A 27833-nucleotide genomic window follows, 5' to 3' on the forward strand; every position below is an offset into this window, starting at 1 on the left:
CATACCAAAATTAACTGCAAAGCATACTGGGTATTATTACCTTGTAATAATAAGGTACCTTGTTTTGGGGTGGAGCTCATTGGAATAATACTTAGCATGCTTTGCAATTGTCCATTTTTACATATACATTTATATTTAGTTCATTTAGCAGACGCTCTTATCACACCATAGTGCCATGAGACTTACGATACCAATGCAGGGTGAAAGGGGGCAACAAAATTGTAAACCACTATAAAAAAATATATATAGAAAGGTATTTTGTATTTTGAAAATACAATTTACAGCTCTCGAAAGTATCTTATTACAAAATACATTGGAGTGTAGTTCAACCCAGTGTAATGCAAATGACAAAATACATATTTAAAATACTTGTAACAGAGCTACTGCCCATCTGTAACCTCTAACCCTAGCCTAGCTTAGCTAACATTGGCCACCTAGCTAACGTTAGCCACAACAATTTGTAACATATAGTACGGATTAGAATTTGTAAGATAACATACGAATTGTAACAGATCATACGAATTGTAATTTATAACATATAATACGAAATGGATGATCGACATCCACAAATGAATACATACCAAATGTAACGTATCATACTGATTTTAGCCTCACGGATTTTCGTTTGGTATATTACGTAAACCCATGAGTCTAGGTTGGATTTATATAGCCAACTCCTCAGCTGCCTAGGACATCCCAGATTTCGAACGGTCGGGGAGAGCTCAAAGCGCACAGGATTTGACAGATGTTAGAATCGGATAAACTGCAACCGCAACGAGAGAATTGGGGAGCATTTCAGATTTACATAGTGGTAGCCCATATACGACAAAATGTCAGGACAAAAGAGTGCGAATCCGTGTAATAAATTCCAAGCGAACATTTTTTATAAAAGTAAATGTCAGAACTGCTTCAAGTCTCGGGAGCTGCATCTTCCAACTGATCATGGTAAGGACCAGGTAAGTGAACAAACATATTTATGTTTTATTAGTTTTAATACTTTGGCTATTACTCTTCTGAATGTTGATGACAGGGATGACAGATGGGCATGCACTCAATGTTATATCAGACAGAGACATTCCTTCATATTGTGTCAGGTATCGCGTTCATTTGTGAAATGTAATGAACATAACGTAATAGCCAAACTTATCTGTTGTAGAAAATGAAGCAATTTGACTGAATAGCCCCAATGCATGAGTCAAATATTTGTCACCACACACCTCCCACACTGTTGTAAAGAGACCGTTGACAGCCCAACTGTCAGCGCTCAGCATGCCATAGGCCACAACAGGTTATTATTATTTTAGAAAACATATACACCATTGCTATCTGATTATTTTGTGCTCATCTCTGTGTGCCTTGTAAATTTAGAGCCATTGGTCATTGAACGTCAGCTAAGTAAGCTCCTGTTTTAAAGCATCTGACTCAGGTGTGAAGGTTAAGAATAAATATCCAAGTCTGTTGGAATTTTTGAGGAAAGAATTATCTCATGTTGAGATGCACTCATAACACAAGAAACAAAACTCTCTGACAAAGAGTTGAGCAAGTTGAGTAACTGGCAGAGAGTCAGAACATTCCAGTCTTTGGGGACTCGAAAAGAGCACAAAGAGCAGTTTATCTTCTCTTTTCCATGTCAACAATATTACCCTGCCTCTTGTTTATGGCCTATTGCATGGACATACTAAATCTGTTCACACATTTTGTAAATGAACACTGAATCACGAACGGTCACTGGCTAATCCTACAAAGGACATTCTCTAAAAAGATAGGATTGTTATTCCTTTGACATTCAAAACATGAATCAACGAGTATTGATGCTCCCTGCCAGAAAAATCCAAGACCCATTGGATGGCATAGAAAAACGATTTAATTTGATAGAACCTTCACAGGTCAAGACCCAACTAATTTCTCCTTGTTTTCCCATGCTTGACAGGCCAAACCCATCTATGGAGGCTGGCTCTGCTTGGCTGCTGAGGGGACAGACTTTGACAATCCAATTCAGAGGTCAAGGGTAAGAGAATTACAAATAACTATCTAGTCTTGGACTATGGTTGTACAGAAATGTATCAGTAGTACTATCTTATATTCTGATAGACATGCAAGTTGTTCAGTATTTGAGGCATTATTGCAACATTATCCATAACAACTCTATCTCTAAATGGTAGAAATGGCAGCGACGATTCTTCATCCTGTATGAACATGGCAGCATGAGTTTTGCACTGGACGAGTTGGTAAGAGATTCTGTATTTGAACACACACACACACACACACACACACACACACACACACACACACACACACACACACACACACACACACACACACACACACACACACACACACACACACACACACACACACACACACACACACATACACACACACATACACCAAAAAGCTAAGCAAACCAGATCATCCAACATTAATAGGTTAACTACAGTGTATTGTCCTGATGTATATTGTCCTTTAATGTTTTATAAGAGGATTCACTATGCATCTTTTAGCCAGATGTTGTGTGTAGTACCAGAGCTGATGATTTGGGATTAATCTGTCCTCTAATTCCACATCCCCCTCTCCCACTGATCTGATCTTCTGAAATCTCCTCCTCTGCCCTCTTTCATGTCACTCTATATAGCCTGTATTAAAACTCAGTTGCAACGGGTAATGTCTTGTTTGTGATGTCCTTTAACCCTCCATAATATCTTTCTATTTCTATTTTTTTATATTTCTAGATGGTGTACAAAAGATACCATGATTAGCATCATAATCTCTTCCAGAATTTCCAGTCAGACAAAACTATTTACATTGTGTATCATTCCTTTAGACAAGCACTCTGCCACAAGGAACAGTGAACATGAATCTGTGTACAGCGGTGATTGACGCAGAGCCTAAGACAGGCCAGAGGAACGCTTTGTGCATCATCACACCTGAACAGGAGTTCTTTATCCGGGGAGAGAACAAGGAGATCATCAATGGGTCAGTAATGCTTCTTGATATTACAGTATGATATGATATCACTCCTGATTTAACTTCTCTGATATTACAGTATGATATGATATCACTCCTGACTTAACGTCTCTGATATTACAGTATGATATGATATCACTCCTGACTTAACTTCTCTGATATTACAGTATGATATTATATCACTCCTGACTTAACATCTCTGATATTACAGTATGATATGATATCACTCCTGACTTAACTTCTCTGATATTACAGTATGACATGATATCACTCCTGACTTAACTTCTCTGATATTACAGTATGATATGATATCACTCCTGACTTAACTTCTCTGATATTACAGTATGACATGATATCACTCCTGACTTAACTTCTCTGATATTACAGTATGATATGATATCACTCCTGACTTAACTTCTTTGAAATTACAATATGATATGATATCACTCCTGACTTAACTTCTCTGATATTACAGTATGACATGATAACACTCCTGACTTAACTTCTCTGATATTACAGTATGACATGATATCACTCCTGACTTAACTTCTCTGATATTACAGTATGATATGATATCACTCCTGACTTAACTTCTTTGAAATTACAATATGATATGATATCACTCCTGACTTAACTTCTCTGATATTACAGTATGACATGATATCACTCCTGACTTAACTTCTCTGATATTACAGTATGATATGATATCACTCCTGACTTAACTTCTTTGAAATTACAATATGATATGATATCACTCCTGATTTAACTTCTCTGATATTACAATATGATATGATATCACTTCTGATTTATCTTTTCTGTAAATTCCTGTCTTTGATGGACAATATTTTGAATCCCTGTCATGTCCGTGTCGTTTTCTTTTTACCAGCTGGAGTGAACAACTCGTCGTTTACCCACGGACCTATAAGCAGCATCAGAAGAAGAGACGTAAAGTAGAACCCACTACTTCCCAGGTGATCACTTCTTCTTTTCATAACATTGTAACCAAGATGCCTGGTCACCGGTGGCCTAAATACATGTTTGAAAATATTGCAGAAAAATACGTCAACTACTGTATATGTCAATGATGTGTTATGCCTCTACACATAATGATAATGAAAACTTATTGTGTTCATCAGGAGCCCAGCCCAGCAAAGATGGCTGCCACTGAGCCCAGTTTCTCAGTCATGAAAAGTGGTGACCCTTGCTCCAGCCTGTGGCAGGGAGAGCGGCCCAGTGGGGGTCCGGATGTGGCCCCTGTCTGGACTGTGACAGATACTGATCCCCTGGGCCTGGACGAGACCCCTGCAGGTGGGGAAGCAGGAAACCAGCCAACACATATACACACACACTCAGACAGGCTTTCAAGTCTGTCAGACATTCAAAGCCATTTCCTGCCCTCTAACACTGTCCTAACTTCCTGCAGGTGGTCATGCATACAGGATGAGAAAGTTGGCCTTTATTAGTGGACAGATTCATTGCCAGTGTAGTAGTGTTATTGAAAGACTGTAGAAAAGGATGCAGGGCTCATGGTAAACAATCATCTCTAATATATTTCACAGACACAACTAAGATTAATTATGCGAGCAGAGCAGACATTTCTCTTAATAGCGGTCATGTGATGAACGGTAAGTACACCCTAAGTATGTGGAGGCAGACTTATTGGTGTGTCTGGGCCTAGGTTATAACGGAGAGCAGGATCAACTCCTGTAGTGCAGACTGTGCCTGTAGGGGACTTCATTAGGCTGATGTAGATGACAGGTTTTACAGATGCTTTTCCATGGCCTGGGAGCAGATGAAAAGGAAAACAAACTGGAGGCATCTCTTTAATGAGCTGTGGTCTGTTAGGTGCAACTTTATAGTGACACTATGCAGGGGTGTCCCTCAAATGTCTCTATGGTCAAACGTGACACTTCCTTAGATGGGAGACATTATAGTAACTATCTGACCAGATTCCTCATGTAACAAGTCTTAGAAGTTCGATTTTTCAGAAGAGGATTCTCATAAAAATCTTGCTATTTGTGTTTCGGTCCAAAAGCAATGACCTAAAGTATCATGCAAAACATAGACCTAACCTGTGCAGTCACAGTCGGAAAACAGCCCTCTTTATTTAATAACTCTCCTCAAGTCATGATCCCCACTACCTCCCTTCAGCCTCCAGTGACTCCCTGACCTTTGACGGTAGTCTGCGGCTCTCCAACGGTTCCTGTATCAGTAGCTCTGTGAGTTCCCTGGACTCTGTGGCCAGCAAGGGGACTGACACCAGCAGCGACAGCCAGCCCACAGAGCCTACGCCATACAGAGACCACCCACCGGCCAACAAGAACAACAGGGCAGAGAGAAGGTGAGAATCATGGAGAAGACATGTTATCAGTTGTGTCTGATATTGGGAGATCTATAATGAACGCAATGTTCTTGGACATTAGTTTCAATTTTATTTATTTGGTTTTGTATTTGTTGTGTGTTGTCATGAAAATGCTAACAGGCATAAACGGGTTTGGCATGGGCTAGGACCAAATGTGCTAGCAATTAGCACTAAAGGACAGCAGATGCCTCCCTGTTTCTCTCTGTATAAAATGGTACACACATTACACACAGCCCAACAGCACATCAAAGATCCATATTCTTCCATTAGGGAGGTAATGGTTTTTAAATTAAGCTTATAGAAGCACTCCCAGTTTGTCCCCTAACTAACAGCATATACAGTATTTGGGCTACGTGATGGGAATACCTCCTTGGTCTGTGTGTTTCATTCATTGCCTTCTAAGGACAGACAGAATCCTTGCCCTGAATAAGGCCTCGAAATTCCTAAAGTATTGTGTAATTAGATATTTTGAAGGAATTCTATTTCTGAGTTCCTCACAAACTGCCAGTCATCAGAAAGTAGGAGAAATGTCAAGGCAAGACATTACACTGACTGAGGGCACAGTATTATGTTTGTGCCAACTCATACAGATACATACATGCCTCAACAAGAATTTACCATCCCTGTTATAACAGGACAGATGCTACACCCACAGTGTATTAAAGATAGTATTCGCTTTTGTGGTTATACTGTATATACAAACGCTCTATCGGATTCTTCTAGGGAATTCCATCTATGTAATATCTGCTATCTTTCTAAACAAAACATGACACTGGAGGTGAGGATGTCACTTGAAATTCCAATTCAAAAGTAGCACTAGATGGATGTAGGTGACATGGATGTCCTCAGTCTAGGCCCAGCTTGGGGGTACAGAATAAGTGGCGGTGACATTATTCAGCTGTCATCCTGAAGTTCTTCCTGCAGGAAGTGATGTCACAGCCCACCTGTGGGGGGCCATGGAGGACACCATGGCTGTTTGTTGAATGACAGGCTTGATTTTCCTGCTTTTCAGCTGTTACAATGAGCCAGAGAAGGCTGGGAGGAGTGCTGTGGGAGAGGACCTGGGTCAGGCTGGATCCAGGAAGGGGAGGAGTGAAGCTCGCAGCAACCAGAGAGAGGTATCAGTCACACCGTCACAGTGTTTTTACATTGCAGTCAGTCCTCCCACTCCCGGTAAGGCTTGTCACATTCCTCCACTATAACACCATCACTTGAACCACACCTCATGATCCAAAGAGTAACCATAGCTTTTAAGAATAGCAACACTTGTTACTCACCAGGAGGGCCCAAGACAAGCATTGCCCTTTCGGCAGACCCCTTTAGGGGTCTAGTGTTTCCACATCTACACATATAGATTGGTATTTTACACACCATTGATGGAGTCTGTCATTGTTAAGGTAAAGTACATGTGTACACCACACAGCTGTTCCCGCTAGTTCTCCATTGGACTTGTTTGGACATGACTCATAAGACCAGGTGTTGGAGAGGCAAAGATGTCACGTCAAGCGTTTCGGCTCTGGCCTGAATGCATGGTGTGTAAAGGCTCACGGACAGGGATGAAGCGCTGCTCTTACATTCCACACTGTCAGGTGTGTGTGTGTGTGTGTCATGTGTGTCCACACTGTCAGGTGTGTGTGTGTCATGTGTGTCCACACTGTCAGGTGTGTGTGTGTATCACATGTGTCCACACTGTCAGGTGTGTGTGTGTGCCATGTGTGTCCACACTGTCAGGTGTGTGTGTATGTGTCATGTGTGTCCACACTGTCAGGTGTGTGTGTGTGTGCCATGTGTGTCCACACTGTCAGGTGTGTGTGTGTGTGCCATGTGTGTCCACACTGTCAGGTGTGTGTGTGTGTACCATGTGTGTCCACACTGTCAGGTGTGTGTGTGTGCCATGTGTGTCCACACTGTCAGGTGTGTGTGTGTACCACATGTGTCCACACTGTCAGGTGTGTGTGTGTGTGCCACGTGTGTCCAAACTGTCAGGTGTGTGTGTGTGTGCCACGTGTGTCCACACTGTCAGGTGTGTGTGCCACGTGTGCCAATATATGTGTGTTTAGTTCCATACCGAAATGCAGGAGTTTGGCATGGCTAAGTCAATCCTCCCATCAGCCGTGTTGAGGCATGTGTTAGTGTGTGTGAGTAAGACAGGGAGAAGGTGAATAATTCAGGACTGTGTTGTGTTCTCTAACTAAACTGGTTTTAATGCTCTGACGGGGATCCGTCTGCACTTCATGTTGTGTGTTGTAATCTCAGAATGGCATTCCTCTTAAACACATTTTCCATTTACCTAAACATGGATACTATGTAATTAGGGATCTGCCTGTAAGTCCCAGACAAACCTCTGCTAACTCATAACGGTGATGGTATCTTACAGTACAATGACCCAGCTGTTGTATCCAAAGAGACCTGTTGTATCCAAAGAGACCTGTTGTATCTGTAGGGAGCTGTTGTATCTGTAGGAACCTGTTGTATCTGTAGGGAGCTGTTGTATCTGTAGGGTACTGTTGTATCTGTAGGGACCTGTTGTATCTGTAGGGACCTGTTGTATCTGTAGGGAGCTGTTGTATCTGTAGGGTACTGTTGTATCTGTAGGGAGCTGTTGTATCTGTAGGAACCTGTTGTATCTTTAGGGTGCTGTTGTATCTGTAGGGACCTGTTGTATCTGTAGGGAGCTGTTGTATATGTAGAGACCTGTTGTATTTGTAGGGTGCTGTTGTATCTGTAGGGAGCTGTTGTATCTGTAGGGACCTGTTGTATCTGTAGGGACCTGTTGTATCTGTAGGGACCTGTTGTATCTGTAGGGACCTGTTGTATCTGTAGGGAGCTGTTGTATCTGTAGGGACCTGTTGTATCTGTAGGGTGCTGTTGTATCTGTAGGGACCTGTTGTATCTGTAGGGTGCTGTTGTATCTGTAGGGTGCTGTTGTATCTGTAGGGACCTGTTGTATCTGTAGGGTGCTGTTGTATCTGTAGGGACCTGTTGTATCTGTAGGGACCTGTTGTATCTGTAGGGTGCTGTTGTATCTGTAGGATGCTGTTGTATCTGTAGGGACCTGTTGTATCTGTAGGGAGCTGTTGTATCTGTAGGGACCTGTTGTATCTGTAGGGTGCTGTTGTATCTGTAGGGACCTGTTGTATATGTAGGGTACTGTTGTATCTGTAGGATGCTGTTGTATCTGTAAGACCTGTTGTATCTGTAGGGAGCTGTTGTATCTGTAGGGAGCTGTAGGGTGCTGTTGTATCTGTAGGGAACTGTTGTATCTGTAGGGAGCTGTAGGGTGCTGTTGTATCTGTAGGGAACTGTTGTATCTGTAGGGACCTGTTGTATCTGTAGGGAGCTGTTGTATCTGTAGGGAGCTGTTGTATCTATAGGGAGATGTTTTATCTGTAGGGACCTGTTGTATCTGTAAGTAGTTGTTGTATCTGTAGGGAGCTGTTGTATCTGTAGGATGCTGTTGCATCTGTAGGGACCTGTTGTGTCTGTAGGATGCTGTTGTATCTGTAGGGACCTGTTGTATCTGTAGGGTACTGTTGTATCTGTAGGGACCTGTTGTATCTGTAGGGTGCTGTTGTATCTGTAGGGAGCTGTTGTATCTGTAGGGACCTGTTGTATCTGTAGGGACCTGTTGTATCTGTAGGGAGCTGTAGGGAGCTGTTGTATCTGTACGGACCTGTTGTATCTGTAGGGAGCTGTTGTATCTGTAGGGAGCTGTTGTATCTGTAGGGACCTCTTGTATCTGTAGGGAGCTGTTGTATCTGTAGGGACATTGTAGGGACCTGTTGTATCTGTAAGGACCTGTTGTATCTGTAGGGTGCTGTTGTATCTGTAGGGACCTGTTGTATCTGTAAGATCTGTTGTATCTGTAGGGAGCTGTTGTATCTGTAAGTAGCTGTTGTATCTGTAAGTAGCTGTTGTATCTGTAGGGTGCTGTTGTATCTGTAGGGAGATGTTGTATCTGTAGGGACCTGTTGTATCTGTAGGGAGCTGTTGTATCTGTAGGGACCTGTTGTATCTATAGGGACCTGTTGTATCTGTAGGGAGCTGTTGTATCTGTAGGGACCTGTTGTATCTGTAGGGAGCTGTTGTATCTGTAGGGTGCTGTTGTATCTGTAGGGACCTGTTGTATCTGTAAGTAGCTGTAGGGAGCTGATGTATCTGTAGGGACCTGTTGTATCTGTAAGTAGCTGTTGTATCTGTAGGGAGCTGTTGTATCTGTAGGGACCTGTTGTATCTGTAGGGAGCTGTTGTATCTGTAGGGAGCTGTTGTATCTGTAAGGAGCTGTTGTATCTGTAGGGACCTGTTGTATCTGTAGGGACCTGTTGTATCTGTAGGGAGCTGTTGTATCTGTAGGGACCTGTTGTATCTGTAGGGAGCTGTTGTATCTGTAGGGTGCTTCTGTATCTGTAGGGAGCTGTTGTATCTGGGTGCTGTTGTATCTGTAGGGAGCTGTTGTATCTGTAGGGAGCTGTTGTATCTGTAGGGTGCTTCTGTATCTGTAGGGAGCTGTTGTATCTGTAGGATGCTGTTGTATCTGTAGGGACCTGTTGTATCTGGGTGCTGTTGTATCTGTAGGGAGCTGTTGTATCTGTAGGGACCTGTTGTGTCTGTAGGGAGCTGCTGTTGGTCATGCGTTTGAGGCTGGGAGGGACTATCACTGAACAGTATCTCCTGAGTCAAGTGCACATCTGTTTGTGAAATGACAGTCACCATGTTCTCAGACTGGCTCCGGTGATTAAGGTAGTGAATAAAGCATAAGTATCAGTCTGTCTACTCCCGACAACAACAAACACATGACCAGCATTTAGGATTAACACTACAGTATAGAACACATGTACAGTCCATACTGGTACACAGTATGCACATTGTACTAGATGTAGAAAACATACTGTCGATGTCACAGAAGGCTGCTGAGGGGAGGATGTCTCATAATAATGTCTGGAATGGAGTAAATGGAATGGCATCATACACATGGAAACATGTGTTTGATATGTTTGATACCATTCCACTCCTTCCCTTCCAGGCATTACTATGAGCCCGTCCTCCTCAATTAAGGTGCAACCGGCCGCTTGTAGTTGATTTTTCACAGACTATGGCTGGTGTACTGTATATATTTCTGTTTATAATATGAGATACTGTATGAACTGTTGAACCCAGTAATATGGTTTAGTTAGACACATCATACACATGGGGTCAAAGGTTTAACGTTAATCTCTGATTAAATCCCTCTGTAGGAGTTTTCTCTTAAGTTCCTGCCCGACGGAACATATTATCCCATGTGATCATTTATGTTCCTCCAGTTCCAGTAGTTTTTTTTTTTTTGGGGGGGGGGGGGGGGGTATTGGAGTGAGAGGTCAAATGCCTGTTCACAGTTCACTCTGTCCCCCAGGCTCAGATTCCCCAGATAGTCCCACTTCCCCTTTCTCATCCTATCCTAGGGAAAAGAGACTTCATTGGAAGACAGCAACTGTCCAGAATGGTGTTGTTGGAGAAGACAGGAGGCGAGTTCACACTGCTGGCTGGAGCAGAGTGTTCTCTCCCTCATGTTACTGTTATGTGTCCTTGGATAGTTTTCTATGCAAATAGCTGGGCACAGACAAAGAATGTTCTGGATTTACTGAAGTGGTCGTTTTTCCTTTTTTTTTATTACGTAAGAGTAAAAAGAATGAGGCTGTTGAAGGCTCAAGTAAATGAGAAAATAATCTTGTTTCATATGGTGCCGCTGTCTCTAGTTTCATTTAGCGCTGGCTAATCTAGATTTAAAGGGACTCTCTGATGTGTTTTTTAGAGCTATTTGGTTAGCCAGGATGAAACCCAATATGAGGTAGCTTTGGTAGGTAACAGTCAGGGATGTGGGAATCTTGTCAAGACAGAGATTTGGGACTTTTAACATCCCTGGGCTTGTGAGACTGGATGCCAGGGGCCATCAGGGATAATACAGCCTCCAAAGTCTTTTCATACACTCCCCAGCCAAGCCCAGTCACCAGAGTGGAACTCATTCTTAACGTGAGTAAGGTTTAATAGCCCCTGTATAGAGAGCACTTCCTCTCTCCTGCTGTGTCCCACAATAAGCCTTACATCTCACAACACTGCCTGCCAGAGACCTGCCATGACTTGATACAATGCACACGTCCAAGCCGTCTCAGTCATGATAGAGTAAAGGGAAACGACATCTTGTTTTTTATTTGCAACAAGCTTACAGTAATACAGGACATGATCACATTTGCTAATCCATCTGACACCTTCTACATTGTTACTTCAGTAATTGATAGTGTCCTGTTGTTACACCCAGAAACTGCAGTCGTGTGGAGATCTACGCCCAGGTCAACTCACCGTCCCTCCTTCTCAGAGAAGAGCTAAGTCCCTGGACCGCAGGACCTCGGAGTCTGTCATGACTGTGAGTGCTTAATACTTCTGGAATTTCTGTGCACTGAAAGCACATGGGGCCAAGTTGTAAAACATGTCAGAAAACTGTCACAGTTCAAACAAGGATGCTCTCATAATTTATACAAGTATAAATGAAAGCCCCAAGTGGATTGACGGCAGTTTTCTTTTATGTTGAAGTGTCTGAAAACATCTGTATGGCCGTGCCTCTTTGAACTCCTGACTAACTTACTGTCTTATCTTCCTTACAGCCTGATTTGCTGAACTTCAAGAAAGGGTGGATGATGAAACTGGATAAGGAGGATCAGGTATAGGAATGGACAGATCCAGAATGTCTTTTACTTTCGTCACTGAACACCTTCCCACGTTTCTACCCCAAAGGCACATGGATCCTGAATGTGTGTGTGTACATTTAGTGATGTTTAAGGTGCTGTGGATCCTTGCTATGAAGGTGAAGCCTGACAGTTCAAATGTATTATGTAGGTTTCTGCATCTAATATCCCTTATAATGTCTGTCTGCTCCCCTCTAGTGGAGGAAATACTGGTTTGTGCTATCAGCTGACAGTCTGAGGTACTACAAGGATTCTTTCGCAGAGGAGGCAAGTTCATGTGCATTTTCATTTTTACTGAATGAAGTACACACAGATGTGATTTTGTGAGGACAGGGAAACATGCTTTTGTTATTTTTTCATCCCAAGTCTTGAATTGATGTTTGTCATCTTCTCTTGTTAGAACTCAGATCTGGAGGGGGAGATTGACTTGACCAAGTGTCATAATGTCTCAGAGCACCAGGTCCAGAGGAACTACGGCTTTCAGATCCATGTAAGACTAAATCTATACCTACAAAAATTGAAATCAACAGATGAATGTTAATCCATTCTATACATACAGTAAGTCTCCTATACTCAATCAAAGTAATATTCCTAATGTCTTCCCTCAGACCCAGAAGTGTGTCTTTACTCTGTCAGCCATGACTGCAGGGATACGGAGAAACTGGATCCAGGCCCTCATGAAGAATGTCCATCCATCTAACGCTCCTGATGTAGCCAGGTAAATGGCGTCTGTAATACCAGCCTCACTACTACATAGTACTGCATTAGTAGACTACCACCATTCTATAGTAGTGATGGGAAGGTCTCTGCCTTTGTTTAGGCAGAATGCCTCATTTCCTCCATCAGTAAGTATTTGTGTTATTCTGTTGTGATTGTAAACAGCTTGCAAGTCCATCACATCCCTTACAGCCCATCAGAGTCACTGCCCCTCCCTAAGCCAGACGTGACCCAGGACTCCTCCCCCTCCTCTGAGGTCCCTACAGAGAGAGTCCAGGGGCCCAAACAGAGCTGCATCCGTGAGAGGAGACGCGAAGGGCGCTCCAAGACCTTTGACTGGGCTGAGTTCAGCCCTATGGCCCTGCTAGCCTCTGAGCAGGAGGTGCAGCAGGAGACAAAGGAGCCTCTTCGGATGGAGGTAGGGGACCTGGAGAGGAAGAGGAGGCGAGAGGAGAGGAGGAGGAGGTATGACAGCATGCTAGGCTTCCTTGTGGGCTGGGAGATGGACTGTGACAGAGGAGGTATCAGTCCCAGGTCACCCAGGACTCACCAGAGGGTACAGAGGGAGATTGAACAGTGCTGGCAGCAGGTGGAAAGGACTGCCTTTAGACAGGAGAAGACTGTTCCATTGTACACTGAGTCCCAGGGCAAGGATAAAGAGGATATGGGGATTCTACTGGAGACCTACCACAGGAGGGTGAGTCTGTGTATCTCAAAATGAATCCTAACAGGAACAATGTTAACGTTATGAGGTGCTTTCTCTGCTGCTGGTTGGCTTAACGGTGGACTTACTTTATCTCTGTGTCTTGTGATTAAAGGTAGAGGAGTTGAAAGGCCAGTTGGCAGAGTCAGACCATCGCAGGCTTGAGCTGGAGGCTCATTTGAGCACTGCATTAGGACGCCAGAATCATGCCTCCCTGCCGGTAAGGCAAAGTATATGTTGGCCTATACATAGTATGGATATGCTCTGTATTTCCATCTATAATACTTCCACTTTGCAACAATGATAACTACCTAATTATAGACAATTGTCTTGCCTCCTCCTGTAAGCTTGAGGCCCCAATGTGCCCAGAAGCTGATCTTCCCTCTTTGAAAAGCCTGACTGACATGTACAGGGAGACCAGAGAGCTCCTCCAGCAACAGGAGCTGAAGAAACAGAACATACAGGAGCAGCTCCAGGAGCAGCTTGGCCTGGCCCTGTCATCGGCCCCTCTGGAGAAACACAGCTCCCCTGGAACTCACCCATCACCACCACCCAGCATCTGGCTACATGACACCGAGGGAAACCTCCAGGGGCTGGAGGATCTGTTCCCTGACTGCCCTATATCAGTAAACACACCTGTCATGTCACCAACCTCAGACACAGAACTCTCATCCTATTCTGTGCCTCAGAATGGAAGTGAGAACAGAGGGCCTAACTTGGCCAGTGAAACTAGCTCTCAGACACAGTTTGAAAATGGAAGCCATCGACAGACATCGATTCCAGAATCGCACACAAAAAGTTGTGCATGGAGCCCAGATTCACTGAGCATGGGGGAAACTCAGGAAAGAGCCAACAGCGTGAGAATAGACAACCTACTATGCTGTGAGACACCCAGACCCACGGAGGAGTACGTAGACCCAGACCAGGCCATCGTGATGAGGAGACTATCCCAGGAGGTAGAGCTGCTCAGCAGCCAGAACGAGGCCCTCAACCAGCGTAACCAGGAGATGCTCAACCAGCTGACAGAGGCAGACAGAGAGATAGAGAGACTGAAAGCAGAGCTTATCACTCAGTACAGTGGGCCTCAGTTCCTCCCTGAGGCAGAGCAGCACAGCCAGACCAAAGTGGAAGGCCTGGAGAAGGAGCTGCACAGGAGAGATGAGCAGCTCCAGGAGGCCCAGTCCCTACTAGCCTCAATGGACCAGCGTCTGAAGGAGACAGAGATACAGCTGCAGCTCAGGGAGGACACTTTCAAAGACCTGGGCTTCCCAGCAGAAGAGGATGATGATGATGATGATGAAGAGGAGGAAGCTGGGGAAGAGAATATCAACACACACCACCTTGGAGAGAAGGAGCAGCAACACCTTCAACAGTGTCTGCAGGCCATGGAGGCCAAGCAATTAGAACTAGAGAGACAGCTCCAGCACACAGAACAGACCTGCAGGGAGCTGCAGGCCCACAACACACAACTCAGAGAGGCTGAGCGGTTGTACAGCCAGAGAGCCATGGAGGCAGAGGCTGACATCGTAAGGTTTAATGAGGAAGTAGAGAAGGAAAGGACGGTGGAGAAAGAAAGTGGATTAAGGTGTAGCAGTGAAGGCAAATGGCAGGAGGAAGTAATATTGGATTCAGGTGAAGAAAGGGTTCAGCAAGTGATGGAAGGGATAAGGTTGATGTCCAGAACCTTAGGGAGAGTAGTGCAGGTGATTGACAGGTCAGATATGGATGTGGTAAAGATGCCATTAGATAGAAAGTGTGTGGAGGTGAACAAGACAGTGGTCAGGCAGCTTCAGTTAGAGGAGGAGTTTTGGGGAAGGCTGTTGAACAGTTTGAAGGTCAACCCATCCCAGTCCAATGAGGATAAACTCACAGATGTGATTCTAAGTCAGATTTTAGAACACATGGTAGTGGAAAAGCAAACGCTCCTCCTAGCTCATAGTCTTTTTTCTCATAATAAGAAAGATTTAAACATAAACACTGGAGGCCTGGAAAGGATGAATGGATGCAGCTCTTTGAGAGTCCTGGACATCATTGGAAACATAGCAGGTGAAACAGGTTCAGAAATGAAAGAAGAAGATGATGATGAGAGGATATGGAATGTGTACAACCAGCATAATGACACCGATGACTTCCGACATTTCACAGAGATCACACAGGAGAGAATTTTCCTGCTCAACCAAATCGCCTCCTCAGTCGGAGCCTCGGCCAATGACGAGCTCCAGTCCCTGGCACAAAGACTTTGTCATTTCCACAATGTAAATGAGCCCCGGTTAGCTTCCATACACTGCACCGCCATGGAAGCCTTCTCATCCTATCGTCTCAGTAGGCTTAACACTCTACACAAGAGACAATTTCAAGAGACTCAACAGGGACTGCTCATTGCTTCTTCTCCTTTGATGTGCAGCAGATGTGCTGGGCTGCTGAGTGAAAACCAGCAGCTTGGGGCCAGACAGTCAGACCTGGAGAGACAGGGGAGTTCCTCAGTGGGATTAGGGTTGACCCCCCTGAGGCAGGGAGAACACATAGACTCACAGCAAACAGCCACACAGCTACTAGACACTGCAAGTGAGCAGAAGACAGAGACGCCTGCAATGAATGCTGCAGGTAAAATGGAGGTGGAAAGCCCAAACCAGGGAGTGACTGCAGTAGAGGAAGTGTGCTGGGTTAGAAGGTGTGCAGAGGTGGTGGAGGGTGACTTCCTGACCAACAGCATTGAGAGTTCAAAGATAAAGGTAGAGAGTAGGGTAGATGAGGTAGAGAGTAGGGTAGATGAGGTAGAGAAAGGAATCCAGGAAGTTGATACTGATAAGGAAGTAGAGGAGAGGAGCACTACTGAACCCCATGAAGAAGCAAACACTGTGGGGGAGGAGGAGCTGGAGATTGTGTTAACATCAATGAGAGGTCGTGTGAAGGATCTGGAGGAGCAGCTGTCTGTCATGGCCAACATGAAAGCAGAGCATGATGGGAGAATGGCATCTCTTCAGCTGAAACATAAGGAGGACATAGAAAAGCTAAAGGTAGGACAACTCCCATAATAACAATTGTCGATGATCATGAATTATATTTTTGGTAGTTCCTGAATTCACTAGAATTAAGATGTAATGAACCAACCCCAGGGAGTAGTGACCATTATAACAATGAATCTGTGGATCACCTAACAGTCCACTGCGTCTGTGTTTGCCCCTGTAGGCCACATATGAGCATGGCTTTGTCACCATGGAGGAGTCCCAGCAGAGGATTGTGGAGGAACTGCAGCACAGACACCAGCAGGACCTGCAGCGTCTGCAGTTAGACACAGACAGACTGCTGGAGGAGGAGACGGCTGCTACTATCACAGGTGAGGGGGGACAGTGTGTGTGTGTGTTGTGTGTGTATGTTTAAAGGTGAAATGTTTTTAGGATATTTACAGTATGTGTGAAGGCAGAGTTTCTCAGAATATTGATAAGCTCACATTCCCATGCCACTCTAATGGAGTGAACATATCCCCTTTTATTGTGGCATTAGCAATTGAAGCAATGAAGAACGCTCACCGTGCCGAACTCAAGAGAGAGATACAGAGGGCATGCCATGAAAACAACCCTGCAGGAGATGTGAATCTTGGAGAAATATGCAGGCAACACAGGTAAATGTACTACCTGTTGATCTATGTGGTTGTAAATCGGCAAGGAAAGCACATGGCCAGATAGTACACTGGATTGGTTGACAAACACTGAGTTTTGGACTGATAATCTGCATACTCCCTGTCCTTGGCTCTGTATATGTCTGTCTGTATAACACACAGTGCACCTTGTGTCTAGTCTTGGCCGTGGTTTTCAGCTCTCAGGACCATGTTTTGTGTGTGTGTGTGTGTGTGTGTGTGTGTGTGTGTGTGTGTGTGTGTGTGTGTGTGTGTGTGTGTGTGTGTGTGTGTGTGTGTGTGTGTGTGTGTGTGTGTGTGTGTGTGTGTGTGTGTGTGTGTGTGTGTGTGTGTGTGTGTGTGTGTGTGTAGTGAGGAGCTGGTCTCCTGTCACAGGGAGCTGGAGGTGTTGTCCCAGCAGTACTCTCTGAAGTGTCTGGAGAGCTCCCACCTGGGCCAGGCCCTGGAGGCAGAGAGACAGGCTCTGTGTCAGTGTCAGCAGGAGAACCAGGACCTCAGAACTCGCAACCAGGTCAGTCACATTATGACCATGTATCATCACAAGTGTTTCTGCTCCAAGCCAACTAAATCTGCTGCCGGGTCCTCTGTCTTAACACACATAGTAGAATGCATAACGCATGCTTTTATAATCGTCATATCAGACTGTTACAACACTCTGCAACAAAACCTTGAGGGTCCCTTACATTTCTCTAAGTATTTCCCAATTCTATCTTTGTCAAATACAAAGTAGCAGTGTTAGTAATGATGACTGTGGTTGTCTTCCCAGGAGCTGAGTGGCCATCTTGCTGCAGAGATCACCAGACTTTGCTCTCTGGCCAAGCAGGACGCCTTCCCTCTTAGTCAGGAGAGAGATGTGTATGAGCTGGAGGTAAGTCTTCAGTAGTACTTCACTGCACAATAGCTATGCTGCTTAAGTATAACAAAAAATTGTTGGATATAATCTTTATCTAGTCCAGTCAAGTAAAGTTTGATGTAAAGGTAAACTGAATCTGCCTTTGACTGGTAACACCACTAGATGTCACCCTTAGCAACATGACCAACTTACAGCCTCTAAAACATATGACATACTCATGTGCTGTACATTCTGTGCTGATCTATGGCACCTTGGTCCTCTGGTGTTGTACCTGTGTCTGAGGCATCAACTGTGATTCTGTCTGACTGTTAGATCTCCCTGCGTGTGAAGGAGTCAGAGGTGCAGTGCCTCAAGCAGAAGATCACCTCGCTCAAGGATGAACTCCAGACAGCCCACAGGGTGAGATCACAGCACAGCACACACTGGCAGAATAACAATAGCCTTTGTCTGTATAAATGTATGAAGAGTAGACATACAATGGACAACACTATTGTCCTGCTATTACCATGTATTACTGTACAAATATTAGCATGGGTCATACTCTATTTAACCTGGTAATAGTGCCTGTTTATAGCCTAATCCCTGTTCCCCCCAGGATAAGAGGTATGCAACAGAGACGTACAAGGACATCTACACAGAGCTAAGCATCATGAGGGCCAAGGCAGAGAGAGACCTGGGACATCTCAGGGAGAACCTGAGGTTGGCCCACAAAGCACTAGGAGAGCTCTCACCTGCAGTGGACACAGCTAATAATGGTATACATGACATTAAGCTGGTGGCCCGGCCTTCAGGGATTCAGAGATGAACCACTGATGTGAAAACGACAAGGTGTTGAGTGCTGCCACTCTGAGGTCAAAACCTGCATGACAGCCAAGTCTCGCTGGATGTTTCCCCAACCACCTCTGGTTTTGGCAGCATCACTAGTCTGTATCGTACAGATGTTATTCATTGCGTAATACAGACAATTTGCGAATAACCTCATTCTGTTATGTATCTTAATAATATTGGATGTATCTGAATCCTCTGACTGTTATCTGTGCAGTTTGCTGTAGCATGTCAGTTAGTCCTTTAGATTTTGAATAACCCTTGACATTCTGTCCATTTCTTACACAAATGAAAGAAAGGGGCTCTAATTAGAAGTCATCTTGTACAGTGGTGCAGCATAACCCTACAGAGATCTCCTTTGGGTACACATGTATAATAAATATCTGAAACATCTGTTTTGCCCTTTCATGGGCCTTTACAGTGTCTCTTAGGGGTGTGGTTGTCCGTTATTCTTCCTCATACATGCACTTTGACCTCTCAATACTGGAGCCAACTAGTTGGTTTTAATCTTTATACTGGAGGCAACTAATGGTTTTAATCCTTATACTGGAGGAAACTAATGGTTTTAATCCTTATACTGAAGGCAACTATTGGTTTTCATCCTTCTTTCATCCATCATATACTCCCTAGTTCTGTTATACTGAATAATAGAACGGACTGTCCTGGTAATGTAGCCAGCATTTTGGGCATGGCTGCACCTTGTGAATAATCTACAAATTCAGTGAATGGTGTAATGTTCTTGTATTTTCTGCATGTCTACGAAATGTAGGAATGTCAGCGGAAAAAAATAGTATGCCATGCCAGTATTAGAAAAGCTGTTGGTGATTCTTTATGTGGCCTGACAGTAATCACTTTTGAAACACAAGCTTTACCATTATGACTTAATAGTCATGATGCTGGATCTGATTTCTGATATTTCTTTCTTTCTCCATAGAGTGTCAAGGAAGATAACTGCAGCTGAACAAAGAGACACAACGCACAACATGGATTGTTCATCGGTCTATCCATGTTTACACCATTTAGCACTTCGAGATCCAAAGTTATATTGTCAAACATGTTATGTCCTATCTACCGTTACTGTACTACAGAATTTTAAAAGCGCATTATTTGAGGATTCTGTATTTTTTTACATCATTGTATCTAAACGCACACTACTATTTAGCCTGTCTTCGTTTGTAGATAGGTTAGACATTTTGTAGAGGTTTTCCTGACGACTAACATTTATCTCAAGAAGTTTGTAAAATGTGTAGAATTATTACACTGCTTTATCCAATCCAGTTATTGAACGGGGATATTTCTAAAGACAACTCAGATTACGTTTCATTTTCTTACCTGTGAAATACATGAACAAGTATGTATGTATGTACCGTCTGAGTCTATAATGTAAAAGTATTATTTGTTTGTGAGTGGGTGGTTTTATTTGGAGACGTTTATCTTGGTCCTGCTAGTACACATTTTGATGTTCTTTATTCATGTCAAGTAATCTAATGATAAATTAAATGGATTTATTTGAAATAATTGTATGGCCTTTTATCAGTCTGCTACTGAATAATCATCACATAATCACATCATCAGAGGACAGAGAAATATACAACATATTATATAACTGTATTATATTTTATTTTACAACAAAAAAATAACATCTTTATCATGAATGGAAATGCATACATTTATCATTATTAATAAAATATTTGTTCAGGTCCACATCAAATGAAACTGACAAAACTCTCATCTCCCATAATGCATTGCCCGTTTACCACCAGCTGCCAGCTGAGTTCTTTACCAATGCAAGTAAACTACGATATGCTCTTTTTGGAAAGGGAGCACCCCTTCAGCATACTTTATTAATTTTAATAAGGTAGGTAAAATAGTTCGTTTATTTACAACTATTTTCCAATAAGTGGGTCCTCGGCAACATGTTTGTTATAACGCATGTTATTATGGATGAATAGCGAGCTAACTCCAGCTAGCTAGCTAAAGTCGGGTTGTCAACACAGTCGCTGGCTAACGTTAGCTGTGGTTATATTGCGGCTTTGTTTACACACTGTTTACAAAGGCCTGGATGCAAGTAGCTAGCAGCTAGCTAGCCACTAGCCAGCTACCGTCATCAGTGCACTCACCTGCAGCAAGGAACGACGAAGGGTAGGTAACCGGTACTATGTTGAACGGGCAGCTCCCATTTTTCTCTAGTAACGACGTTAGAAAGAGATAATATTTCAGAAATGGATTCTATCTCGAAATGGTATCACGCAATGCGACCTTACATTTTGTAGACTGAATTTTCTGTCACGAGTTGCAAATTGATAGTCATCAATAATAATATTAATGCTTGGTTTAACGATAAATTGTTGTTATAGTGATGCATTAATAGTACAGATGTAGGATCTTAACTTGATCACTCTTGTTGATGAGAATTTTCCTGCACGGCAGGAAATACAAACTTAAAAGTGTATTCAAGGTTTTAAAAGGCTTCTAAAGTTTGTAATTTAGCTTTAAAATGTCGTACATGATTTGCCCTAATCAAAAATGTATAAATCCCTACAAAACATGTTCATTAATTATAATCCACATAGCTAATCATTTACATTTCCTGTTGCTTCATGATTATGTTCCTGCTGTAGCAAACTGCCTCAAATTAAAATCCTACATCTATTGTGTAGAAAAGCTACTTTTGAAATTCTGTCTATATAGGCTAGGTTTAAAGTTTGCCTACTGAATAACCTATGGGCTTAACCGTCTTTGTGACTGTATCTGTCTTAAGGTTATGGAGCTGTCGTCTCAAGACCCTCATCCTATGGCTTTGGATCTCTCAAAGAGATGTGGGAAGAGTCATCTGAATCCCAGGACCACAGAGGTTCTGGACCTGATGAAGAAGCCCAGCTGGCACAGCATCACTGATGACCACGTGTCTATGCCCTGCATGCAGCTCCTCTCTGAGAAAACACTAACAGACACAGGCGTCAGACTTTCCTACGGGACTAGGACTTGTGTTCGCTCCCCCCTTTTACATAATGGTATGGACAGAAGCTTACGGGACTCAGGGTTGTACGAGCCACACCCTACAGAAAGTCTAAATGCAGAGAGCCCCATTTCTGAAAGTATTGAGGGAGACGAGAGCCAGAGTGACTCTGATGTCATTTTGCTTGTTTCCAGTTCTAAGGAAGCACCCTCACCTCAGGACTATTTAGACAGGGGATCTGTTAGTCCCTTAGTGGATTCTCCATCCCCTGGCGCTGTCTCTTTGGGTGAAGCTAAAGGTTGTTTTCTACTGCCCCAGACACTGAGTTCCCCCAGTCATGACAATACATATTCAGAGGATTCATCTGAAAGCACAGAGGAGATGTCAGTGAATGCAAAACCTGTTCTTAACCTGTCGGAATTAGCTGCTGTTTATGGGAAATATGTCAGGTCTCCCGTGGATATCTCAAGTGATGATAGTGATGTCATTGAAGTTCCCATCACCAATGAAAAGAAAAAGATTCGCAGTTTACCTGTTGATGTTCAAAATGAGAAAAGGCTGACAGGTGAAGCTAGTAATGTTGTAAAAAAAAGCCTTTCTCCACATCCTAGAACAATACAGCCTGGGGTCAGCGCTCAGAAACTCACCAACAATGTCACTCGCCATCATTCAAAATTACATACCAAAAACTCAAGTAGAATATTACCCAAGGAACATTCTGGCGACACAATGGACTCAAAAGAGAAGTCATCTAGTTCAGAGGATGAGTCTTGGTTACAGCCAACTGTCTACCTGTACAGGTGTGTAGTAGAATCTGATGACTCTGATGTGGACCGTCGGACAGTTCGACAGGACCCCTCTGAGAGCCTACGTTCCTTTAGAAGGCCACAGAGAGGATCATCACCTGCTACAGAGTCAAGGACCAAGGCCACACATGTGGAAGACACCCAACAGGAGTGGACAAAGCCCTCTTCACCCAGGAGCAAAAGGTCAGGAACCAAGCAGAAAACCCACCAGAGAAGCCCAGCAAAGCAGGCCTCAAGTAGTAGAAAAGCAGCAGCAAGTAAAACAAAACGGAGGAGGGAGAAACACAAACAAGCCGGCTCATCCTCCATGTTCTCCCATGAAGAGGCAGAAATCAAGCTGAAATATGCAAACTACAAACAGGACAAAAGGGCCAGTAAATCAGAGGACTTTTGCCCTTTTGTGCACATGGAGCAGAGGGAGTACTCTGCTTGTACAGTGATCAACGATCAGCAGGAGGAGAAGGATGTGAGGCGGAACAAAGGACAGCAACAACAACCAACTGTGTCTTTGTCTGGTGTCGTTCCTAAGACGTCTTGTTATCGTCTGGGTCGCCTCAGCTCAAAGAGTAAGTGTCAGCCCCTAATGGTGTGCTGCCTGTGTGGTGGGTCTGCTAATGCTGTGGGCCTAGGGGACCTACACGGACCTTACTATCCAACTGGACCTGCTTTGGAGGAACAAGGCAAACAGCAGGCCCAGAGGGAAGAATACAAGGACAGTAAACTGTCTGTAGATTGTAAGATAGGCCTATGTGGTCAGGTAGGGGAGAATGGGTTACATGAACTGAGCAATGTGCCTAGAGTAGAGGCTGTAGTTGATGACTGCTGCATCACAGTCAGTGATAGTGAAAGCTCCACATTGCCTTCAGCCAAAAAGCTCAGAACAAATGGCTGCGTGGTGGACGGCCACAGTCTGCCTATGGTGCCCCACAACACCAATGAATGCTGGATCCACGAGGACTGTGGCATATGGTCCACAGGTGTTTTCTTGGTTAAAGGAAAGCTCTACGGCTTGGAGGAGGCTGTTCGGTTCGCCCAAGAAACAGTGAGTCAAATTCAACGATAACTTTGTTTGAGATAATGTGCATTTGTGCTTGCGTATCTCGAGTGCAACATAGATGAGAACATAACTGAAAATATGATCATATTGCTGTGTATGCTAAATCAAAATGCATTGGTGTCTTCCTAACATTCCTGAAATGTAGGTTCGGTCTGCCTCACTTTATCAAAATATGTAAACAAGGTCAAACTGAAGCAGCTCAGATAGACAGAGGACCATTATGCTTGTGACTAGGTAACACACAGTGCCTTACTCCTTCACTGTTTCCTTGGCCTCTCAAATACAGCTTTATGCAAACATGCTTTTTTACATGTCCTTTCTTTTCCAGGTGTGTTCAACATGCCACGCAGCAGGTGCAACCATGGGCTGCTTCCAGAAAGGGTGCCCCAATAAGTACCACTACTGCTGTGCAGCTCAGTCAGGTGGGAAGCTGTCCTGCTCTGCCTATGTACAATTATGTCAATGAAGAAACATTGTGTTGACTAAATGTTTTATTTTCTATCTATCTTTGCAGGCTGTGTGCTTAACGAGGAAAACTTCTCCATGAGATGTCCAAAGCACAAGGTAGATGTAGCAGTTGTCATTCCAGCAGTACCTGATAAAATAACAAAACACAGAATGTTTAAGGAAATATATGTACATTTGTGAACTAACATTTACAAATGTAGGTGTAATGATTAATAAATGGTGAGCAAACGGTTTGTAAATGCCTTATAAATGGTTAATTATGGACCCTTAAAACATAGGGTTGCCTAAAGATCATTACTTTTTGATCTGAGATCTAGGCTACTAGCGCGGTGTTTCTGAAATATTGCACTTTTGTCCTTTCCAGAATAAATCATTCAGAGGTGTGAACATGCCAGAAAACAGATGACAGGAGAGAAGGAATTGGACACCATGGAAGGTATGTGATTTTCTATGCCCTTGACATGTTACATTCATCATGTGAGACCAGACGGTTTAAAATGTACTAACTATAGATGTGTGTCCTTTGGAAGGGCTCCGGCTTTATTTATAAATAGGACGGTATTTAGTCATTGATGCTCACCATTGTTCTGTCTGTGTATGTTTTATCACAGCTCAAACACTTAAGGTGGATTGCAAAGCTAAAAAGTTTGGGAACATTAACATTTACATTTTAGTCATTTAGCAGACGCTCTTATCCAGAGAGACTAACAGGAGTAATTAGGGTTAAGTGCCTTGCTCAAGGGGAAAACATCGACAGATTTTTCACCTAGTTGACTCGGGGATTCAAACCTGCCACCCCCTGCTCTAGAGGATTCCAAATTCAATTTGGATTATTAGTTGATTAAGGAACACACACAATCTACAGTGTCCGTTTGACAGGGATTGTGCACAGAAATGTCAGAAAAGCCATGATAATTACTTTGAAGTTTAAAGAGGTTTGAATTCCATATAAGAATCCTAACAGGAATGTTTAGAGGCACAGCCAGTCGCTCTGCTGTTGATGAGTGCAGGTAGACCTTCCCTCAGTGAGATGAGCTGTGTGGAACATGAGAACCTACCTAGTGATTGGGACCCTGGCAGAACAAGGTGTGAAAAAGCAATGGCACTGATTTGCCAACTGTGCTAAAATAATATCCTCAATCTGCTGCAAGGGCTTCTGGGTTAACATTCATAGCCTACCATGTTGAAACTGATTTGATTTGCTCTGCAGTTTAAAAAAATAAAAAATAATTTATCTCGGGCTTCGCAAGAGATAAATGAGTGAATGTGGTGCATAAAATATGTACTTTCACACCCATGTCTATTTCAGTGTGTGACCCTAGCTACTATATAAGTGTACTGTAAACTTGAGTAACTGATTATTTTTGTCCAATTCTATAACAGTGTCACTGTTCCCTTGTGTTTCCCTGACAGCATCGGATAGATACTCTCCTTCACCCCAGAGAAGAGGCTGTGGAAGAACTGCAACATTCGATTCATGTTTTCTTTTATCTCTTGAATGTTTACATTGAGTCCATGTTACTTTAGTATTATTAATGATTCTGAATTGATTGTACCAGTGAAGCCAAATGTTCTTATTGTGTGTCTGCCTGCAGATGGCCGTAGTCTTTTTGGCCCGTCTCCACTGTGGAAGCTTGAGAGTTGTGTTGCCAGGTTTGTTGTGCTGTTTGCTTTGTTGAAAGACCAAAATGTTTTATTTTGTTTAAGTTTTATATCTATGTTTGGTCTTTTTACCTTTTAATACTGAAATGACGATTGACATGTGTTTGTGTTCACAATGTGTGACAGACTTGCTATTGTTTCCTTATTTGATAGGAACCTTTATTTAATAGGAACCTTGAGAGGACAATAGTTGAGTTCAGTATTCATCCTAATTAACTTTGAAAGGCCAACCAGTCACTCCCCTGATAATATGACTTGTTTTGCAAGATTGCTACTTGAAATTCAGATTTCTGTATGTTACTATAAGGATTTTTGCATCTCAGATTATCCTGGTGGTATGCTTTGGTAATCATTCGGAACTAAATGGCAACAGAGGAAGTGATGGATCTCCAGAAAGGCTTCTGTGGCTGCGCTTACACAGGGAGCCCAATTCAGATTTTTTTTTTTTTTCCCCACTAATTGGTCTTTTGACCAATCACTTCAGATCTTTTCGCATCAGATCTATTTCAGATCTGATTGGTCAAAAGACCATTTTAGTAAAAAAATATATCAGAATTGGGCTGCCTGTGTAAATTCAGTCATAAAGGCATATTTATTTTCTATTTATGATTTAATCATGTTGTGCATATTTATTTATGTAATGTTCAGCTGACATGGTGGTAGTGCTGCTCAATGAGGAAAAGGTACAATGTTGCACAAAGTTTGCAAAGGTTCAACCCACTGGGCACACACTGGTTGAATCAACGTTGTTTCCACGTCATTTCAATAAAATTACGTTGAACCACTGTGGAATAGACGTTGCATTGATGTCTGTGCCCAGTGTGAAGTGATTTTGAATTTGACCTGATATTATTGGCTCCAGAGATTATGATTTTATACTGGGTTCTGTTAATGCAGTCCATTAAGGAAATGTATGGGTGTTCCAGTCTTACATATGTGTGAGGAAGAGATGGCTGACACATGGAATTAATTGTCTGTAACAGCTTGCAACTGTTGCCTTTTTGTCACCTGTTTGAATAAAAGCTGACATTCCTGTGTACAGATCTGTTTTAAGATGTGATCATTTTTATCATAATTCATCTCTTTTATTAGATGTATCCGTGATTCAGTGGGACGGGTTAGGTTAAGATTTTCTATATAAAAATGCTTGAACATATGTTGAACTTGTGTTGCATACAACAACGGGAAGTCTGGATGTATCCGTGCTGTTTATGTATGTACAGTAATTGTAGATAACTGCCCTATTCTAGACTGCTACGGTCATATTGAACCATTCACCCTCTCCTTGTATGAATAATTATTCTGCAAACTGTTCAGATGCCTTCTGTGACCTATTCATCTATTCCTCTACCTCTGTTATCAGGAATAATCTGCTCTCAATGTTTTACTGCGCGTGTCTGCCTCACTTTTAACTGGATGTCATCCTGACCTGGTGGGTGGTGCACACAGAGCATATCTCACCTTGTTGAACCTAGAATATAACCGTGTTCCCACCTGCTAAAATAGACTGGCATCCCATTCCTGTGTGAGAGAGCTGTGGCTTTGTCTCCAGGAAGAGGGTTTAACTGAGCAAACCTCTGCATTTTAAGCAGCCAATTTCACAGAGAATATTCAAACAGCTGTTGTGTTTCCTCCCCATGGAAGATTAGACTATATTTAGCTGCCTTTCATTACAAGGGTTAACACATGGACAGCCATTTGGAATGGCAGCTCCATATGCTAACAGTTTGATATCTTAGCATACAGATGTAGGATCTTAATTTTAGCACTTTTGTTGCTGAGAATGCTCCTGCACTGCAAGAAGTACCGATGAACTTTGTGATTTACATAAATTCACTGAAAACCCACACTAACACACAGTGCCTTCAGAAAATGTTCAGACCTCTTGACTTTTTACACATTTTGTTACGGCCTTATTCTAAATGGATTTGAAAGAAATCCTCAGCAATCTACACACAATACCCCATAGTGACAAAGCAAAAACTGTTTGCAAATGTATTAAAAAAAAACAGAAATACCTTATTTACATAAGTATTCAGACCCTTTGCTTTAAGACTCAAAATTTGGGTCAGTTGCATCCTGTTTCCATTTATCATCATTGAG

General features: G+C 43.0%; 2 protein-coding genes across 5 annotated transcripts; both read left to right on the forward strand.

Annotated features, from left to right (window-relative positions):
* Window positions 1-693: 693 nt before the first annotated feature.
* LOC139421453 (protein outspread-like) lies at window positions 694-20293 on the forward strand. The gene is made up of 23 exons (XM_071172374.1): window positions 694-956; window positions 1931-2008; window positions 2163-2228; window positions 2822-2973; window positions 3851-3935; window positions 4101-4272; window positions 5116-5305; window positions 6339-6444; window positions 11620-11724; window positions 11963-12019; window positions 12242-12310; window positions 12444-12533; window positions 12652-12761; window positions 12926-13457; window positions 13579-13683; window positions 13811-16480; window positions 16653-16800; window positions 16968-17085; window positions 17452-17611; window positions 17867-17968; window positions 18266-18352; window positions 18549-18708; window positions 19713-20293. Exons 1-23 carry the CDS (start codon window positions 831-833, stop codon window positions 19727-19729), a joined length of 5505 nt encoding a protein of 1834 aa, XP_071028475.1. The 5' UTR covers window positions 694-830; the 3' UTR covers window positions 19730-20293.
* Window positions 20294-20535: 242 nt separating this feature from the next.
* On the forward strand, window positions 20536-26771 carry LOC139421454 (transcription factor 20-like). Of its 4 annotated transcripts, XR_011635633.1 has the most exons (7): window positions 20536-20636; window positions 21540-23585; window positions 23929-24022; window positions 24115-24164; window positions 24433-24504; window positions 25482-26133; window positions 26284-26771. XR_011635633.1 is itself a non-coding variant. In XM_071172375.1 (6 exons), exons 2-5 carry the CDS (start codon window positions 21543-21545, stop codon window positions 24472-24474), a joined length of 2229 nt encoding a protein of 742 aa, XP_071028476.1. In that variant the 5' UTR covers window positions 20536-20636; window positions 21540-21542; the 3' UTR covers window positions 24475-24504; window positions 25482-26771. The 4 variants fall into 4 exon arrangements, 3 of the variants coding, with proteins under 3 accessions (XP_071028476.1, XP_071028477.1, XP_071028478.1); XM_071172375.1 differs by having other exon boundaries at window positions 25482-26771; XM_071172376.1 differs by having other exon boundaries at window positions 20547-20920; window positions 25482-26771.
* Window positions 26772-27833: the final 1062 nt, after the last annotated feature.

The sequence above is a fragment of the Oncorhynchus clarkii genome, chromosome 12 (assembly GCF_045791955.1).
Source record: "Oncorhynchus clarkii lewisi isolate Uvic-CL-2024 chromosome 12, UVic_Ocla_1.0, whole genome shotgun sequence".
In the NCBI taxonomy this organism is placed as follows: Eukaryota; Metazoa; Chordata; class Actinopteri; order Salmoniformes; family Salmonidae; genus Oncorhynchus; species Oncorhynchus clarkii.